The sequence below is a fragment of the Cavia porcellus genome, unplaced genomic scaffold (assembly GCF_034190915.1).
Source record: "Cavia porcellus strain 051 isolate PalLab524CR breed Dunkin Hartley unplaced genomic scaffold, mCavPor4.1 scaffold_26, whole genome shotgun sequence".
NCBI classification, from domain to species: Eukaryota; Metazoa; Chordata; class Mammalia; order Rodentia; family Caviidae; genus Cavia; species Cavia porcellus.
Genome location: NW_026947509.1, coordinates 26,112,689 through 26,132,037, shown reverse-complemented (window position 1 = coordinate 26,132,037; position 19,349 = coordinate 26,112,689). Strand labels below are relative to the sequence as shown.

The 19,349-nt window shown below is 44.9% G+C and overlaps 3 protein-coding genes across 6 annotated transcripts; 1 reads left to right on the top strand and 2 right to left on the bottom strand.

Moving 5' to 3' along the window:
• Positions 1–1,018: 1,018 nt before the first annotated feature.
• On the bottom strand, positions 1,019–6,872 carry Osgep (O-sialoglycoprotein endopeptidase). Its single transcript, XM_003474539.5, has 11 exons — positions 6,683–6,872; positions 5,358–5,477; positions 5,012–5,187; positions 3,474–3,569; positions 3,068–3,117; positions 2,879–2,957; positions 2,237–2,302; positions 1,868–1,958; positions 1,598–1,673; positions 1,410–1,508; positions 1,019–1,234 (listed from the first exon to the last, which is right to left on the bottom strand). Exons 1-11 carry the CDS (start codon positions 6,795–6,797, stop codon positions 1,195–1,197), a joined length of 1,008 nt encoding a protein of 335 aa, XP_003474587.1. The 5' UTR covers positions 6,798–6,872; the 3' UTR covers positions 1,019–1,194.
• A 380-nt stretch (positions 6,873–7,252) lies between these two features.
• Apex1 (apurinic/apyrimidinic endodeoxyribonuclease 1) lies at positions 7,253–9,879 on the top strand. 3 transcript variants are annotated; one of them, XM_003474538.5, is made up of 5 exons: positions 7,253–7,355; positions 7,675–7,800; positions 7,978–8,165; positions 8,856–9,048; positions 9,149–9,879. In XM_003474538.5, exons 2-5 carry the CDS (start codon positions 7,743–7,745, stop codon positions 9,664–9,666), a joined length of 957 nt encoding a protein of 318 aa, XP_003474586.1. In that variant the 5' UTR covers positions 7,253–7,355; positions 7,675–7,742; the 3' UTR covers positions 9,667–9,879. The 3 variants fall into 3 exon arrangements, with proteins under 3 accessions (XP_003474586.1, XP_005005724.1, XP_005005722.1); XM_005005667.3 differs by having other exon boundaries at positions 7,344–7,443; XM_005005665.3 differs by having other exon boundaries at positions 7,350–7,523.
• Positions 9,880–9,958: 79 nt separating this feature from the next.
• On the bottom strand, positions 9,959–13,478 carry Pip4p1 (phosphatidylinositol-4,5-bisphosphate 4-phosphatase 1). Of its 2 annotated transcripts, none has more exons than XM_003474537.5 (7): positions 13,192–13,478; positions 12,672–12,862; positions 12,228–12,334; positions 11,696–11,801; positions 11,506–11,558; positions 11,323–11,413; positions 9,959–10,811 (listed from the first exon to the last, which is right to left on the bottom strand). In XM_003474537.5, exons 1-7 carry the CDS (start codon positions 13,331–13,333, stop codon positions 10,668–10,670), a joined length of 834 nt encoding a protein of 277 aa, XP_003474585.1. In that variant the 5' UTR covers positions 13,334–13,478; the 3' UTR covers positions 9,959–10,667. The 2 variants fall into 2 exon arrangements, with proteins under 2 accessions (XP_003474585.1, XP_003474584.1); XM_003474536.5 differs by having other exon boundaries at positions 13,171–13,473.
• Between the last annotated feature and the right edge of the window lie 5,871 nt (positions 13,479–19,349).

Here is a 19,349-nt window from a genome sequence, read left to right as displayed (position 1 = left end):
CAGACCATGGCTAAGGCAAGGTGTGTTTGAAATAGATATTATAAGGATGATCTACAGGTAGTGATTGTCAATATTGATGACGAGTGGTACAGGTCCTGTATAGTCTAATGCTTTAAAACAGGCATTAAAGATGAAGAAGAATGGTCTGGAAATAATATAAACTAAAGAAAAAAAGCACTTGCGGGGGGGTTTACCTCAGCAGTCCAAGTGCCTGCCAGGCAAGCACGAGGTTGTGAGTTCAATCCCCCGTACTGCCAAAAAAATGAACACGTGTACCACTTCTAGGCCTAGTGCTGCAATGTACAGGGAAATCACCCACAGCAGAGAGGTGACAGGAAAAGCAGTCTGCCTTAGAAATTAGGTCTCAAGGCAAGAATGTAAAGGGAACACTCAGAGAAGAGACTGAGAATATAGTTTTTGCAAATGATTGGCTGTTAGTTCTAGAGGGTAAGCAGCAAAGTTTCAGGACTTGGAAGAGAAGTAGATGGGTACCAAAAGTGGGGTGAAGAAATACATGCCAGAGTGTAATAGGTAAAGTGACTTCATTGTTCTGACTTCTTATGGTGATGTATTGAAGATAAAGGGCAACATGGGATTAGTTCTGGCAGTCAGGATAGGAGGGATACATATACGGGACCCAATCCAGTTTGCCTAGATGGTGTGCTGTAATACTCAGGAGAAAGTGTATGAAGGAAGGACACCTTTTACCTTTGAGTTACAAATTAGCTCAATTTTCAGGACATTTTGAGGGACGTCCTGATTATCTACTTCAAAAAATTAAAGTGAGACGAGGCAGTTAGCTCAGGGCCTGATACAGCAGTATTAGTGACAGTTATAAGACTATGACTGTTAAGAGGATATTAAAAAACAAGAGGATATTAGACCTACAATTTTCCTGTAGCCTCCAAGGTTACCCAAAGTCAGCTAGAGTGTCGCTCTGACCCTTTCCTCCTAACCACTGACCCAATTCAGGGCTAACTCCATATTGGCATTGAGTAACACAATACAATAACCAACATACAAAACCAAAAATAATTTATTGCTGAGTCCTTACAGCTTCTACTGGGGACCCGAAGCCTTTCGTGGAGTCCATAGCCTTCTCTGTGGAGAGGGGAGTCCTGTCTCAGGAGAGAGCTTAGACACTGGTCCTCTGACCTCTGCTTGGGGACTACTACTCTGATCTTGTTGCTCTCCTTAGTCCCTCCATGTCACTTCCACTTCATCTGTGCGATACCTGTGGGAGAACAGGAAAACCTGGTGGGAAGGCGATCCCTGAGCTTTTTCCTTTCTGCTCTACTCTCAGCTTCCTGAACTTTTCTTCTCTGTTGATACTTTTTGGGGGTGGGGAAGGGAGAGTTACCTTTAATAATACTCCTCTATCTATCCCCTCCAAAGACTGTTTCACTCACCTCTGGGTAATCCCAGAATCACTGAGGGGGGTCCTGTGGCCAGCCTGAAACATCTCCCAGCCAGCCTGGGCGATCATGGCTCCATTGTCAATGCAAAATCTGCAAAGGGTGAAACTTGTAACCCAAAAGCAGAAAATAATAAAAATGGTAAAAGAAAAAAGAAATCAAGAAAGGGAGAAGACTTTTACCTCTCATCTGTCGCAAAAAGCTGGGCTCCACGTTCCTGGCACATGGTTTGCATCATCTCCTGCAGCCTCACATTGCCTATGAGAGGAAGGGGAGAATCCATCCTAACCATCACTGGCTAGGCCACCATACTCCATGTGTACTGCGGACTAGGCACTCGAACTGGGACGGACAGGGCAAGTGATCTCCCTCAACCTTTAGTAATTTAGAACCTCAGATGGAAGGTGTCCAACGCCAGGTCTAGGTAAGAGGAACTGCTAACTGATACATACACCCAACGCCGCCTACAATGAGGGCCTCCTTGGAACCACAATGTGCCATGGCTCGCTCTGTGATCTCCACCAGCATTGCAAACACAGTTTCCTGTGGAGAGCAGACAAAGTGAAAATATCACAGAGGCATCTAAGCTCTCCTCTGTCAGATAGAGGCTGCTCCAGCCTCTTTTTTTGTTGGTGGTGTTTGTCTGAGAGAGCGTCTCACTATGTGGTACAGGATGGCCTTGAACTTACTTTGTAGCCCAGACTGGCCTCTAATTCACAGCAACCCTCCTGCCTCAACCTCCCAAGTGCAGAGCGTACAGGCCTGTGCCACCATACCCAACTCCAGCCTCTACTTTCTATCCCTACTTTTCACTCCATTACCTGCAGGGAAAAACACAGATCTTCAGGAGTACACTCGCCTGTGGCCAACATCCGCATGGCTGCATCCTACAATTAATGGGGAAAACAAATGAGTGAACAGAGCCAGGCATGATGGTATATGTCTCTAATCCCAACCCTTGGGGAGGCTGAGGCAGGAGGCCCACAAGTTTAAGCCTAGCCTGGGCAACTTAGTAAGTCCTTCTCAAAACTTAAAAACTTTTAAAAAGGGCTGGGGATATAGCTCAGTGCAAAGGCCCAGGGTTCAATCCCCAGCAACCCCCAGCGCCCACCCAAACCATGGACAAACTTTTCTTTTGCTCCATGCTGTGTGTCTATTATCTAGAACAGTATGTGGCACCCAAAAAACACTCAGTAGATACTTGTTAAATGAATATATTCAGCATCCAACACAGACCAGTACTATATGCAAGAAATATAATGGTGGGGGCTGGGGATTTAGCTCAGTGGCATAAGTGCCTGCCTTGCAAGCAGGCAGTCGTGAGTTTGATCCCTGGTACCAATAAAAACGAAAAAAACAAAAAACAAAACAAAACAACAACAAAAAAAATGGTGAACAAAACAGACACGCTTTAATAAAAGAACATGAAGGGGCCTCAGTCTCCTTACCTCTGTGACACTCACCTCAATGAAAGACAGAATCCCTGAGAATGAGACATCCATCCCCTTTACAGTGTATGGCAGCTCAACTAGCTTCTTGCCACTATGTTGGAAGAGTTAAACACAGTTCACACTCCAGTGCCTCCACCAAACCTACATGCAGGGAAATCCCTCAAACCCCAAAGGCAGCTGTCCAACAGTAAGTCTTCTTACCATTTTGCCATCTGTTCAATGTTGTAACCCGGACTTGGGTCATTGGAAATCTATCAGAAGAAAAAAGTACATAATCGGCTGGACACAGTGGCACATGCCTTTAATCCCAGCTGCATCCCGAGTCGTACAGACACATAATCCCAGTTAATCAGGAGGTAGCTGGGATTACAGTCAGGACTGCAAGTTTGGGGCCATCCTGGGCAACTCAGTAAGACACTTTTCAAAATAAAAAGGGGTGTGGATGTAGGTCAGCACAAAGGCCCTGGGTTTAACCCCCACTACAACAAGGCAGTAAATAGATGATGAAGTCAGATATCCAGGAAGCGTAAGAAGCTATTACTTCCATTCCCACTGCGCCCCAGAAACTCTCCCACATTTTAGGCTACCAGAAGCCTCAATGGCTTACCTTTAGCACTCGAGCAAAGCGATCCAGACAATTACCCACAGCAATATCGATGGTTTCCCCAAAGATTCGGTACCGATGTTCTGAGTAGGCAATGACCTAAGAGTGACGAGGATGTCCGTGAAACCTCAAGTCTGCAAAGAGAAGAATGTCTTTGGCGAAGACAGTTATAAAGCACCAACATGATCAAGTTATGAAGAAATGAAAGCCTAAGACATCCTTTCCCCTTCCTGGTGCTGTTAAGGATTTCCCTTCTTTCAGAGTAGCTTTTACTCTGCTGCCAAGAAGCTGGTGACAAAGGGCAGGAAAAACCTTGCCTTTCTTTCTACTTTTCTGATCTACTCTTTCAACCTAATCATCATCCCTGTTTCTCACACGAAAGCAAGCTTCGAAAGGGAAAAGGAAACCCCACTAGTGCTCTTCTTCATCAATTCCTAAGGCCTCTTATACTTTTTGCACATCATCCTTCAGCCCTCATCCAGATACCTGCCCTCTACCAACTGATGCTCCCACACCGCTTTCATAGGAACGTGTATTTCATCATTAGTAAGTATCTTAACATAAAATTTCAGGACACAACCCTTTCAATAAGCAGGTGACAATGCTGAATAAACTACTGTTAACAATAACCCATCAGTTGATGTCAGAAAAGAATCCAATACCAACCTTACAACGTCATGTAAGTATTCCCAAAAGCTTGAGCTTTACCCATAAATTTAAGATATCTCTAACATGTACAAAGAACTTTTTAAAAGGTTATTTGTATTTTAATGCTCTTAGGAAGAAAATTCTACATATTGTGCTCAATAACATAAAGTAACACATGCAGTTACCCTGAAGAAATAAATCAGGCAGTGGCCCTTAAGTTGTAGTTGCAAACACTAGAAAAAAAAAAAAAATTGCTGGCTGTGGTGGCACACACCTATAAAAATAGTAAGGACTGAAACCCTCAAAACAACAAAATTTATTTACTTTTTGATTTTTTAGAAAGGGTCTCACTATGTATAATTCAGGGTGGTCTTGAACTCACAGTGATTCTCCTGCCTCAGCCTCCTGAGTGCTGGGATTACAAGGATGTACCACCATGCTGGGCTCTTATCATTCTCACTTCTTTTCTTAAAAAAAAATTTATTTATTTATTTATTTATTTTGAGACAGGGTCTCACTATGTAGTTTGGGTTGGCCTTGAATTTCCTTTGTAGCCCAGGCTAGTCTTGAACTCGCAATGATCCTCCTGCCTTAGCCTCCCGAATGCTGCGATTATAGGTGTACACCACCATGCCTAATCTTATTCTCCTCTAAAGCAAAAATTCTTACTCTTTATAATCACACACATAAAAGTCAACTAATGCCCTAATGATTATAAATGTTCTAACACTGCCCAAATCTACAATGTTACAATCTTTGTTGTGAGTCTTCTAACACTTAAGGTTTAGATAAGCCAACTTTGTTTTTGTAGTTCCTAAAACTCGGCAAGAATGAAGCAGCTGCCGGCCGAGTATTTCAGAAATTAAGATAGAGTAGGTAAGTACTCTCAGTACCTGAGTATTTCCTCCACTGACGTATAACACAGTTGGGCTGGTGGCTCCAGTGATGAGGCGGCCCATTTCAATGTGGCCTATACAATGGTTCACACCTACCAAAGGTTTATTCCACAGCTGAGCCACAGTACGGGCCACAACCGCTACAGAGGCCAATGGGGCACCCATGCCAGGACCTACACAGATAGAAATGGGAGTCAGAATTCCAGAGATTAGAAAAACAGGTGAGGTACCGGAGTAGGAAATGGAGTGTGCTAGGGAGAGTGGTGGTGGCACACATGAGACTATTTTAAACCTCCTCAGTTTCCAGCTATACTTTTCCACTGGACCATTCTCCTGATCATACCTTTGGTGTAAGCAATGCAATCAATGTCTTGCGAGGTTAATCCAGCTTCTGTTAGTGCTTCCTGCAGCAAGTCTAGGATAACAGCTCGGTGGTGCCTCGCAGTAGCACCTGGGAGGAATCCTAGGAAATGAACACAGGTCAACAATTACAAAGTTTTCCTGTTAACAACAGTAGAGAGTAGTTAAAAATAAAAATAGAAGTTTGAGTAATGTAGGAAGAATCCTTTCAGTTTTCCATGTTTTCCGATATTCTTTTTCCAGCCTCTGTACATGCCATTCAGCTCTCAGAGACATCCTTCTTCATACTCAAATCCTTAGCCTTCTGGATTCAACTTAAGTGATACACACCTCATACTGTTTGGTGACTTTCTTTGTGACCCTTCAGAAGTCTACACATGATCACACTGTTGTATCTGACATATCACTTTTGTTCCTTTCTTGAGACAGGGTCCCACTACACAGTTTAGGCTGGGTTCAAATCACTATGGAGCCCAGGCTGGCCTTCAACTTGTAGTGGTTCTCCTGCCTCAGTCTTTTGAATGCTGGGGTCATAGATGTGTACACCACAGCTAGCCTGATATTTAACAGTTATACCACTATAATTGTCTGTCGTTTCTCCAGTTAAACCAAAAATACTCCAGAGCATTGGTTATTTATTTTTGTATTTCTAGTGCCCAAGTCCCTAAGAGATTAAATGGTAAAAATACATGTACATTCCTAACAAGCAATCTGTCACAGGGAAACTTTTCAGGTTTATGTTGCTCAACTGCCCCTTCCTAAGTATATAGTTGTTTTAGAGGAAGGTACACAAGTTTTATTACTTTGTAAGTAATATTAATTAAAAGTTAGGATGTGTCCGTACATTTAGTCCTCAAGACCCACAGTACGTTTAGTATTCCCATTTCAAGAATAAGAAAGACATATTCAAAACATTATATAATTCAAAAACAGCAAAGTCAGGCAATTATGTCTTAACACCTAAGCTAGGAGTCTGTTTTCATTTCATCCTAGAAGTTTTAATTCTACTCCTAGCGAACCACCTATTACTGTAAATATCTTACGTGCTGTGTCCACGGCGGGCTCATAACATTTTTGAATGCTCACAACATAAAAAGGACTCAAAATCTGAACGAATAAGAAATTTCAAGTCTCAATGACTTCCAGCCATCAGCCTTAAAACAGTTTTACATAACCTCAATAGCACAGACCAAAAGCCATAAGGGGGGGGGGGGAGACGCGCCCCAGGCCCCAATTCGCTAGAGTCGAGAAAGATCTCAACTTCCGCAGGGAAGCGGGCCTAGCGTCAAGTCCCCACTCGCTGCTTACCTGTGCCCGGAGGCGTAACGTAGGTTCGCCGTGGGTTCGCCAGCACCTTGCCATCCCGCACCACTCCCACGCCAATTTTATTGGCGCTGCCTTCAAAACCTAGCACCGTCGGCATGGTGCAGGCCAGGAGAAAACGCCGGAGGTCTGCTGGTGACCCGTGGCGCTACAGAGTCCCTCACCAGTCCGCCCTGGGACACAGACTCTGCAGGGCCGATGACAAGGCTCAGCAAGCCTAGAAACACAGCAGGGAGCCCGGAAACGGAAACAGAGCTCTGCCTAACAGCGCCGCTGCCGTTAAGGCCCCTTCGAGGTCCTGTCTGCCCATGTGCCCGCGGCGCTGAACGGGCCTCTGCGCCTCAAGATCCTGTCGGCTCCCCTGCTGACCGCTGTGGTCCAACGTAGCCTTCTCACTGTTTTTTTCGCTTTTGTAAACGTTATGCCGTTTGGTCACAGTAGTAAAAGAACTCTTAAAGCCGGCACCTCCACAAACAGCCAGGAAATGGAGTGTTGGGGTCCTTAAGTCCTCTGAAAGTGTAGCAAAGGGTGGGGCTGTCACGTGATTCCAGGCAGCCCAATCACCCGCAGCCTTCGGCAGGACGGGGCGGGCGTAGGGTCACGTGAGCGCGCCTGTTACCCACGTGGGGGCTCAGTGTGCTCTATTCTTTGTGTTCGGGTAAGGAGAAGTCACGTTGGGATCCGAGCTGGTTGGCTGTAGAGTTCTTCTTCTTCCTCTAAGTCGGGATTCTCAGGAGGACTGAGAAGTCAGGACTTCACATTAAGGCTCCTGGTTGACCATAGGGCAGACCTTGCGAGAATGCAAGACACTCAGAAGTGATCTAATGTGGGTGAGGGGTTGAAGGGCCCATGATGTTCGAAGGAGGGCAAAGGATTCAGAGTATAAGGGGCTGAAAGGCAGGACCTGGTTGGGAACTACAGGGGGAGGAGTCTTTCTTTTAGCTTTATTTGATTCTACGATTTCTTTCCGTTTATAGACAACGCGGTGAAAATACTGTTTCGGTGGGCGACGTGGTACAGGTGCCAAGGGACGTTTGTTACAGGGATGCCAAAGCGTGGGAAAAAGGGATCAGTGGCGGAAGATGGGGAAGAGCCCAAGAGAGGTAGGAGAATTAAATTAGCCTCTCTTTCTACAAGTAGGGTGTGGTATTAATAATTTATTCTATGAACGATACAGACTGAGTTACTTTTTTTCAGTTGACCATTCAGTTAATTATGTATTCTCTGAATTGTTGATTAAAGTTGGAAGCTGCCTAGTTTTATTCCGGCTTATTTTGTAGAGCCAGAGGCCAAGAAGAGTAAAGCAGGACCAAAGAAGAACGAAAAAGAGGAAGCAGGAGAGGGCCCAGCCCTGTATGAGGATCCTCCAGATAAAAAAACCTCACCTAGTGGCAAATCTGCCACACTCAAGATATGCTCTTGGAATGTGGATGGGCTTCGAGCCTGGATTAAGAAGAAGGGTTTAGATGTGAGTAGAATTCAGGCAAGGGACGAGACTTCCCGAATGTTGAATGATCTTGGAATTTAATCTTTTTTTCTCATTTTGATTCCCAGAATATAAATTTTCTTTTAGGGAGGAGAGGGGTCTCACTTTGTGATTCAGACGGGCCTTCAGCTTGGTTGCCCATCTCTGCCTCAGCCTCAGCCTCCTGAGTGCTGGGATTACAGGCATGAGCTACTACCTCTGGCTAGAGAGTTTATATGTAGGAGAGGCCTGTATGTCGTTCTTTCTGTTCTATTGCATAGCCCTGTTCCAAGAACCTCCTTACTGGACTTTCTCCATTTTATTGCTAATGGGTGTGGGGGCCCAAACCTATATTCCCAACACTGGGAGGCTGAAGCAGGAGGATCACAAATTCAAGTTCAGACAGGGCAGTTTAGCAATTTAGTGAACATGTGTCTCAAAAAATTTAAGAATGGCTGAGGATGTAATTCAGTGCAGAGGTCTGGGATTAATACCCAATACCTCAAAAAACAAAAACCTTACTGCAGTGTATATGACTTTAATTCCCTTCATTAGTTCTCAGTCAATTTAAAATTGTTTAAGAATTAACTTGTTAAATTCCTCTTGTACAAGATTTGTGTGTATAGCTAGGATTTATCACATGAACTGCCTAGTAAATACATCTTGATCATACTTTTTCGTTTCTACTCACAGTGGGTAAAAGAAGAAGCCCCAGATATCCTGTGCCTCCAAGAGACCAAATGTTCAGAGAACAAACTCCCAGCTGAGCTTCAAGAGCTGTCTGAACTATCCCATCAGTACTGGTCAGCGCCTTCTGACAAGGAAGGATACAGTGGTGTGGGTCTACTCTCCCGCCAGTGCCCAATCAAAGTCTCTTATGGCATTGGTGAGACCCTTTTAAACCACTTGTTAAATACTCCAACCCTGCTTCAGTGTTTTGATCTTTTTTTTCCCTGCTTTTAATACTGATTCTTCATTTCTGGTAGGTGAGGAGGAACACGACCAGGAAGGCCGGGTGATTGTGGCCGAATTTGACTCATTCGTCCTGGTTACAGCCTATGTACCTAATGCAGGCCGGGGTTTGGTAAGGCTGGAGTACAGGCAGCGCTGGGATGAAGCCTTTCGCAAGTTCCTGAAGGGCTTGGCTTCCCGCAAGCCTCTGGTACTATGTGGGGACCTCAATGTGGCTCATGAAGAAATTGACCTTCGTAACCCCAAGGGAAACAAAAAGAATGCTGGCTTCACTCCGCAGGAGCGCCAGGGCTTTGGGGAACTGCTGCAGGCTGTGCCACTGGCTGACAGCTTTCGTCACCTGTACCCTAACGCTGCTTATGCTTACACCTTTTGGACTTACATGATGAACGCTCGATCCAAGAATGTAGGTTGGCGCCTTGATTACTTTTTGTTGTCCCATTCACTTTTACCTGCATTGTGTGACAGCAAGATCCGTTCCAAGGCCCTTGGCAGTGATCATTGTCCCATCACCCTGTACTTAGCACTCTGACACGTTCTCCAAATCACTGTGAGCCTGGGAATAGCACCCCTTCCCCATGCAAATACTCCTCCTTTAAAAATCCACTTTCTCTTGTATGAGAATATGTACCATTTGATCAGGCAGCAGTGACAGGTTTAAGCCCAGAGTGTTTTGTGATTCCCCCTTACGTTAAAAGTTTCTGATGACTTCTGAACTATGTGTAAATAAAAGGCCATAGTTTCAGTCTTGCTGTGTTTATGTCTTAACCTTCAGTGGGGCTACAGATTTTCCTCCTTTTTATTCATACAAGTTAACAACTGAAGAAGGTTAGTCATGACCTTATTTATTTACAAGCACTGGATAAGTCCCTAACCTCCAGAGACAGCAGCCCTAACCCAGCTCAGTTAAATACTGCAACTGGGGGGGGGGGTTGGGGAGGGAAGGAAGGTTGGAAGGAGGAATTCAGGGAAACATGGACTGGGGGGCTATACCCCACATTAAATAATTATATACACATCAGTTCCTGTGGTTCTGTACAGAGCAGCGGCTGACCCCACCCCCACAGGACATGGAATGTGGGGAGAGGACAGGGTACTGAGGTCAGAGCCAGCCCCTGGTGAAGTGCAATAGCAGCAGCAAGGTCCTAAGTGGTGCATGAGAGGGAGGGGAACTCCCCAGGGCTACCCACCCCACCCTGCCCTGGAATGTGTAAGGGACAGGAATGGCTCTCAGGGAGCATATAGGAAGGACAAGGCTAGAACCATCAGTAGGACCCAGTTTTAGGGGCAACACGTTGCCCACTTCACCCTAAACACAGCAACCCTTGGAGGAAGGCAGAAGGCCAGCAGTGGTTTATCTACCCCTCCAAACCTAAGCGAGGGCCTGGTTCCTTCCTACCTCTCCCCTGGGAAAAGGAAGGCAGCTGCCTGGCTTCCTTACAGAAGCCCAGGGAGCCTTTTACTCCAACTCCCTTTGTAGTGTCACTGTCCCCACCAGGGAGGGGCCAGGCACAGTCTGGATCATCAAGGGGCTCAGGAGAAGTTCTGGACAGGGTGGCTGACCTTCATACAGGCCCAGTAGAGAGCCCGGCCCAGACACAGGACAGCCAACAGGATGACAAATGCCCAGGCTGCATATATACCTCCATATCGTCGGGCATCTTTCCATGTGCCAAACTGATAAACAGGAAAAAGGAGAAAAAGATGAGATTATTCTTCATGTACTACTACTGAGAAGCCTAGGAACAGTAATACAATTCATTTTAGTCCCTGTTGTCTACCCACAAGTAAACACCTTCAGGGACATCTGAAAGGCCCATTACTCAGTTCCCCTAGGCAGGAAAATTGTCATACCATCCCAGACATCTGTCAGAATTTCTTATTCTGAGCTAGGCCTAACAGCAACTCAGTCTAAGCAGTTTTCCACCGTCCAGACCTACAGAAAGTTCTTTTCTTTTTTTTTTTTGGTCTTTTTCATTTTTATCGGTACCAGGGATCGAACTCACGACTACCTGCTTGCAGGGCAGGCGCTTGAAAGTTCTTTTCTAATTCCTTTAGAGTAAGTCCCATGACTGCAGCTCATCTGTACCTTCAAACTCCCATTATCTGTCACTTTATTTTTTTTAGATTAACAATTTAGCCAGTGATAAAGCTGAGGAGTGAGAAGGGTTGGGTCAGGGTTACTCACAGCAAGCCCAGTGGCTGTGACTGCCAAAAGTAAGCCAAGCAGGAAGCAGCAGATACATCTCTTTCTTGGATATCTGCGCCCAATAGATGACCTGTGAGGAGCAAACAAGTTGACAGTCATAACAGCTCTGGTGCTTTTGTTCCACACATCACCAAATGGCCAGATGAATCCCCATTTACTTACACTTTCCTGCAATGGGGGCAACGTGCCAAGGTTCGGTCAGTGAACTCAGTCCACTATTGAGAAAGAAAAGGTAATTGTAGAAGGGATGTCTTCCTCAGAACCGTGGGACATGCGGGAATGGGAAATGTGGACAGACTTTCTCAGGATTCACTACGTTGTTCTTTATGGTATCCCAATATTCCCTCCTCACCAGGAAAGTATTCTTGCAATGTCCACAGATGACCCTAACACCCATTGGCTGTGGTTCTGGACTCAGAGGTCCTGGATGCACAGGCCCCAGGTTGATAATTCTTTTGCTATATAGGAGAAAAATACTGTATGTGAAAAACATTATTTTAAAAATGCCCATACTGTCCCTCCACACCTCCACTCCTTGCCTATCAAGTTTTTTTACTTTTCTGTACATGTAAAATGTTAAATCTCCCAATGGTTTACCAGAGAATCTATGAGAAAGAGTACGAAACTTTAGTTCTCCAATTCCTTTTCCATCTCAGGATAATTCTCACCCTCACTTGCTAGTCTGCCACAAGACAATTTCACCCCACTTTTTCCGTTGAGATGAAGATAAGCCATATTATAGTATTTCTAAGACACAATGCTTTATCAGCTTTTTCTCCTTGTAAATAAACACTAAGCTTTCTCATCTTTACATTTTCTATAAACATTTTTTTAGCTTCCCAATTTTCTCTACTTAAGGTTTTCTCTTAGCTTGTATCTCTTACCAGTATGGTCGAGGACAGGCAATTCGCTGAGATGTCACTTTGCAGATGAGGAGACAGTTACAGGGGCATCGAACATATTTTTTCCCTGGGGGTGCATTCTTGATTGGCTAGAGAACAATGGAGACATCAGCAACAAACCTCTAATCCCAATCCCTCCCATTTCCTTCGAAGCACACTTTCTTGGAAGGTATCAGTGAGTTAAGGTCCTAGCAAGGGAGGAGAGATGAAGAGAGACACGTGAAATTTGGAAATATAAGTACATTTAAACACCCAGGATAAGTGTGCAGGTGAAGTGAACATTGGCTTTGATGAGTAGCCTTTGGGGAAATGAGACTCCTGGAACTGAAACTGAGCTTCATGAAGAACCCTTAGTCAGGGACTAGAATCAAGATCAGAAAGAGGATCCAGGAAACAGGGCCCATTTTGTAGATATGTGTAACTCACAGTGGCTTCATTGCAGACACCACATTTGACTACATGCTGATGCATCTTGCCTTCCACGTTGATGAGAGACTGGCAGACTCGGCAGGTGATCATGGGGGCATTCCCACTGTCCGGGCTGGTCAGAGGTGAGTAAGGGGGTGGGTCCTCCCCAGGCAACACCGCTGGATGCCCCTCAGGGAACGGGGGAAACGCTGAGGAGGAACCAGATAAAAAGAAGGGGCTGAGACCACTTGCAAAACCCTTCAGTAAAGGGCCACAGAGTTAGATCCCTCTATCTGATCTTCAACCCTTCTGAGCAACCTCTGCGGGCTTCCCATCATCGGTGCGTCCATCAGCCTCCTCTGAAACCTCCTCCATCCCCAAGCTCAAGGGAGACCGCAGAGGTGAGCAGGTACCGCCGCGGCACAGGTGCCACAAGATACTCGAGCCCCGCCTCCGCCCCGCCCCCTCCCGCCTCTCCGCGCGCCCCCCGGGAACACCCTGGCCCGCCCCGGCTTACCCTGGGGCGGGGCATGTTTACCGGCTCCGTACGGTGGTGCGGAGGGGGTCAGGCCTCCCCCGGGCCCAGCCCCACTCCCGCCCGGCCCTACTAAGCCGTTGCCGCCCGCGCCACTGTCGATGGGCTCAGACAGCAGCGGGGACCGCTCTCCATCTGCCGCCATAGCTGTCTCCCCCTGGGGTCAGCTCTCCAGCTGCCTTCGTCGCCGTCGCCACCGCCACCACCGCTACCGGGTCCCCCAGGCGCCTGCGCGCCCGGCTCCCAACTCGCCCCGCAGCTAGCGACCGGCCCCGCCCAGTTCCGTCCCGCAGCACGCGACAGGCTATCCCCGCCCCCGCCGCGCTGTCATTGGAGTAGGTGATCCAGTTCCCGGTCCGCGAAGACAACTCTGCTTCTCCATTGGCGAGCGCTGTGCCGACGTCACTGTCACATGACCCGCCAGGAGCGTCTGAACTTGCAAAAACTGCACGTGACTCGAGGTTCCGCTGGCCATTGGAAGTGTGGCCCATCGCGCTACCTCCAGACCAGGAGGTGGGGCTGGACTGCTTCTTTTCACTGGGGTTAGGGTATCAGGAAGCTGCGCGCCCTCCGTCGCTGCGCGTCATCTGCTTCTCATTGGACCGGAGACTCCATTAACAGAATTTTCTTTGCGCTATAGGTGGCCGCTCGTTGGCCAGTGACTCCTTTCCCTTGGCCCTGTCTTCCGTAAGGCACAACTTTATTGGCTCAAACTTAGCGCCAGAACATAAGGGGCGTAGACTGAGTATTGTAGGAGGAGGGGCGATGAGTGCAACAGCTGGACTGTGAGGGTAACCAGCAAGAGTGTGAAGAGATGGGGGACGTTAGTTTCTCCTGTCAAGAAATGTCTTTAAACTCGAGGGGACAGGCGTGGTGGCGTGTGAAACAGGAAGATCCCAAGTTCTCGAGCCCAGCCTTGGCAATATGGCAATTTGGCGAGACCGTGTGTCAAGATTAAAAAAAAAAAGTGGAGTTGTAGCTTAACCCTGTTTTTTCTCTCCCAGTGGAGGTAATCGTGTATCAGTAAGAAATGGGTTAAAAAAATTAAAGATTATGTCACCATGCCTTTCTCGCTTTATGACAGGACAGGAGACTGTTCTCCAGAAAACTGACCCCCGCAGACTACCCTCTGGCCCACCTGTCACATTGCAAAAACTGGGATTGGGGCTGAGATTCAGTGAGAGCACTTGCCTAGCATGCACCAGGTTCTGGGTGTGACCCATAGTACTGAGGGAAAAATTTGTAATGTTTCCTTTTTATGCATTCTCTGCTATTGGAAAGAGAGCTCCTAGTTTTACTGAAGGTAATGACCACTCATCCTTAACAAGTAAGCGTGAAAGTTTGTTAGCTTAACCAGTAAATCTAATGATATATAAATCACCTTGTTAGGCTGACGCAATATTAGGTGTGTCTTAATTTTTGTGTGTGGGGTGGGGTGAGGTGGTGATACCTCTGTCTTTCAGACTGTGCTTGAACTCACCGTGTTGCTCATGCTGACCTTGAACGCCCTTGAATCTTCCTGCATCACCCTCTAGATGAATGGGTTACAGGCATGTGACATCACACCGGGCTGGATTTGTTTTACCTTTGTCCTTAGCTACAAGACTGTCAGTGAGAGTTATTCTAAAAAATATTGAAAAACACGGAGTGCTCATTTAAACATACAACTAGCTCATCTACCTACCCACTTTCCGTTACCCATATTCACCCATGCTCAGCTTGCGCGGTAGAGGAGGCAGACTGCTCTTTTTCAAAACTATCAGGATGCTCTACAAAGTGGGTACCCAAAGGTAAAATGTGCAGAGTTCCTCCTAACTTGAACCTGTTTTCTTCATTTCAACTTTCTTAGATGCTTTTAGGGCAGAGTAGCAATTTATGTCAAGGTGAATAGCTTTTTGTTTGAAGATGAATGATTTGGGACCTTTTCCTTATTTATGTAAATATAGGATTACCATTTTGGAATTAATGGTGGATGACAGAGTAAAGGTGAATCACCAAGAGATCTTGTGTTTCGGTTCCTGAAATAATCTCCCTTAGCAAGTACAGTATGGGAAAGTCCATAATATAGGGAAAGAGAACTGAGAGGTCAAAGAGAGATAATTGAGAGTCATGCTTTTAAGGAAACATCTGATTTGTAAGAATGGCAACATTTTCAGTGCTTTTTATTGGCTGTGCAGTCTCTTTGAGAATAAGACCGGGATGACTTTTCCTGAAGAGCCCTCCAGATGAGAGACACCAAAGCAGAACCCAGAGGGATCCAGTAGTAAGAAAAGATACAGTGCTAGCCAGTCCTTGCCCGCTAGCAATCTCATTTTCTGTCTTTCTTTGCATTGTTCTCTCTTTTGCTCTCTCACTCCTTTCTTCCCTTTTTCCCTCTTTCCTTCTCACCTTCCTTTCTTTTGGACTGGGTCCATGGCCTTTGCACTGAGCTGCATCTCCAGAGACCCTTCCCTTTAACAGTTTTAAATTTTGAGACAGAGTCTCTAAATCACCAAGTTGCCCAGGCTGGCCTCAAAATTACAATCTTTTTGCCTCAACCTCCAGACTCTATTATAAATGTGGGCCACCACACTTGACTTCATCATGTCTTTGTGGGAGTCTGAACCTACTGAGACCCTAATACTGTCACAACTTAATTACAGTGGCATTGTAGTAATCACAGCAAGTCATAATGCCTGCCTGTATTCAAACAATAATTCAAATTTTCAAGATCACTTTTAAAGATATCCCTTGCTCTTGCATAGGAAAAAGAAAATGGTCATACTTCCAAAAATGTTATACAGATTTAACACAGTCCTAATCATAATACCAATAGCACATCTCTCAGAATTAGAGCAAACAATCCTAAAGTTGATTTGGAACCAGAAGAGACCGAGAAGAGCAAAATCAACGCTGAGCAACCATGGCAAGGTAGGGGGTATCACAATCCCTAACCTGAAATTGTACTACAAAGCTACTGTTATAAAAACATCATGATACTGGCAGAGAGAGAGAGACAGAGAGAGAGAGAGAGAGAGAGACAGAGAGACAGAGAGACAGAGAACACCATACTTGAGGATCAGTGGAATAGATTAAAAGGTGCAAGGTACAGAAACAACTCATACTCAGCCACTTTAGTAAAGGATCCAAACACCTTTACAGGAAGAAAGTCTCTATAAAAATTGGTACTGGGAAAAGTATCTTTCTACATGCTGAAGAGTAAAAAGTAAACCCATATCACACATTAAACTTAAATCACAATGAGTCAAAGACCTAAATGTTAAGCAGAAACATAAAATCTACTGGAAGACACAATAGGTTAAACTTTTGAAAACATAGGTATAAGTAAAGACTTTATGAACAAAACCCTGATCAAACAGTAACTATCACAAAGAATCAACAACTGGGATCTCATCTTATTAAAAAACTTTTGCCACCAACAGAGTGAAGACACAACCCACAATGTGGGAAAAATGCTTGCCAGTTGTTCATCAGACAAAGGACTAATATGTAGAATATATAAGGAACTGAGAAAAAATCAGACCCCAAATTTAAAGACACAACTCAAAAATGGCCATCTGAAATGAATAGGTACTTCTTAGATAAAGAGGCAGAAAGAACAAATACATGGAAAAAATGTTCATCACTGGTCATTTGAGAGATGCAAATTAAAACAATGCTGAAAGCCAGGTGTGGTGGCACGAGGATGTGATCCCAACACTCTGGAGGTTGAGGCAGGAAGATTGCTGCAAGTTTGAGGCCAGCCTGGGCTACATAGTGAGTTCAAGGCCAGCCTAAATTACATAGTGAGACCCTATCTCAAAAAAAGAAAAGAAAGGAAAAAACTGAGGCTCCGTATCATTGCAGAGACAATGGATATTATGAAGAAATCAAAGAATAACAATTGCTTGAGGGCCTGTGAGAAAAATATTCTTCCAGTGTTGATGGGAGTGTACACGGGTAGAATCACTGTGGAAATCAGTGTGGTGATTCCTCAAAAAACCAAACTCAAGCCTCCATTTGACCCAGTTATTCCCTTTCTTGGTATTTTCCTGAAACAATTAAAAACATCATGCTAAAGCAATATATGCACATCCATGTTTATAGTGACACTGTTTGTAATCTTGGGAACAGCCCAAATGCCCATCACTGGATGAATGGATAAAGATTTTTTAATACAATGAAGCACACTGAAATGGCATAAAGAAGGATAGGCTTGAGACATTTCTAAAAAAATGGATGCACCTTGAGACCATACTCTTAGATGAAATAAATGGGACACGTGTAAATATTCCATTGTTTCTCTAGTGTATGAAACCAAAAGTGTAAATAAAGACCAAAATGTATAATAAATATTGGAAAATAGAAAAAAAAATGTTCTTGTGAGAAGGGGAACAAGGGAGGAGAGAGAGAGAAGGAACAAAGGAAAAGTAGAAGGGAAAAATGGAAACAAAGCTTTCGTAAATAAGGAGAAGAGGGGTTGTAAGAAGGGAAGGGAAATGAAAAAAAGAAGCTGCAGGATGTAGCTTGTTCTAATACAAATTCCCTATGATGAATATTACCATTATGTATAGCTAAAATGTATCAATAAATTTATTTTAAAGAGACCATTTCTATCTAACCAGAACAGCCAGGAAAAACTTACTTATTTACTTGTGATTTTAGTACTAGGATTGGAGCAGGGCCTTCACACTGAACTCCATCCCCAGACCTTTTTAATTTAATTTAATTTAATTATTAGAGACAAGATTTCACTATGTAGTTCTGGTTGGCCTTGAACTCATCAGGTAGACTTACCATGATCTTCCTGCCTCAGCCTCCCAAGAGCTGGGATCAGAGGTGTGCATCATCACACCCAGTTATATTATTAAATTTTTATAAATTTTATAACCTAATCTTTAAAGTTAATGTTATGTTAGTGTCTTGATGTTACCCCCAAAGCATCAAGCAGTCATAGGTGGGACTTTTTCAGAGGTGGCTGGATATAGAGTGTATGATGCTGAGATTGATTGATGGTGCGATGCTAGGCTCAAGGATATGGATTAAGGGTGTGAATGCTACTGGCCCTAAGTAGCATGGATACAATATAAGTGGCAGAAAGCCACTGTGCAGTCGCCTCCCTTGTGCTTTGCTATTTTGTGGATACCATGTTCTGCTCTGTGATGAATATTTGCCATATTGTTGCCTTGGAGCCAGCTGGTTGAAACCTCTACAAACCATGAGAGAAATAAACCTTTTACCATTTAACTTTGAGTGTCAGGTGTTTTGTCTTAGCAACAAGAAATGCAGCTAAGAATTTGATACCAGAGAAGTGGGGTCATTGCTATGACTTTACCTGACCACATGGTTCAGAAGTCTTTGGGACTGGCTTGTGGGAAAAGTTTGGAGGTTCCAGAGATGCTGACTGAAAAAGTAGAGCTGGAACACCTTATGGGGGTACTTGATGGGAAATTATGGTTAGAACTCAGAAATCCAGAAAGTTCAGACCTCTAATTCCAGCACTCAGGAAGCCAAGGCAGGAGTTTGAGGCCAGCCTGTACTATATAGCAAGACTTGGTCTCACTGTCCCCCCAAAAAGAAAGAAAACCAGAAGGCCAGAGAAGACCAAGGTTGAAAGACTTTTTCTCGGAAGGACAGCATTGGCTAAACAAACCATGGGAGCTACAACCACCAGCAGTGCCATAGGGTAGAGTTAGCAATTTGCTATGACACCCTGCCTTGCAGCCAGCCAATTATGGACGGAAACCTCTACACTGTGAGTTAAAGAAACCTTTTTTCACTTAACTTAAGGTCAATATTTTGTCTCAGTAATGAAAAAAGTAACTAAGACAGATGACAAAAGTTTCATCGAGAACTGAGAGTTATTGCATACAGAAATACTACCAACAGAGATTGCAGCCCTTCCAGGGGGAGAACCACCAGTGTCTCCTGAGATCCATGCCATGTTGGAACTTAGGACCCTGGGAAACCAAGCAACCAGCCTGCCTCCCTGCTAAACAATAGTGAACCTACTGGCGCATGGCCTAGAGTCAAACATCCCACTTCCCCTACCCCGCTTCCCCTGTTCCCCCATTAGCAAATGGGGACCAGAAATCTGAGCATCTCTTGGGAGGTTGAACATAGCAAATAAGGGGGATTTCCTTCTACTACATCTTTGAAGGCAAATATTTTTATTACTGTTT

Coding starts and splice junctions, on each gene's coding strand:
- Osgep (XM_003474539.5), bottom strand. CDS start 6,797: ATGCCGACGGTGCTAGGTTTTGAAGGCAGCGCCAATAAAATTGGCGTG. Junction 3,570..5,011: donor TCAGTGGAGGAAATACTCAG/GTACTGAGAGTA, acceptor CGTCACTCTTAG/GTCATTGCCTACTCAGAACA. Junction 1,959..2,236: donor ATCTGTGTTTTTCCCTGCAG/GTAATGGAGTGA, acceptor TGCTCTCCACAG/GAAACTGTGTTTGCAATGCT.
- Apex1 (XM_003474538.5), top strand. CDS start 7,743: ATGCCAAAGCGTGGGAAAAAGGGATCAGTGGCGGAAGATGGGGAAGAG. Junction 8,166..8,855: donor TTAAGAAGAAGGGTTTAGAT/GTGAGTAGAATT, acceptor TTCTACTCACAG/TGGGTAAAAGAAGAAGCCCC. Junction 9,049..9,148: donor CAAAGTCTCTTATGGCATTG/GTGAGACCCTTT, acceptor CATTTCTGGTAG/GTGAGGAGGAACACGACCAG.
- Pip4p1 (XM_003474536.5), bottom strand. CDS start 13,333: ATGGCGGCAGATGGAGAGCGGTCCCCGCTGCTGTCTGAGCCCATCGAC. Junction 12,335..12,671: donor GTGTCTGCAATGAAGCCACT/GTGAGTTACACA, acceptor ATTGTTCTCTAG/CCAATCAAGAATGCACCCCC. Junction 11,802..12,227: donor GCCTGTCCTCGACCATACTG/GTAAGAGATACA, acceptor TCTCCTATATAG/CAAAAGAATTATCAACCTGG.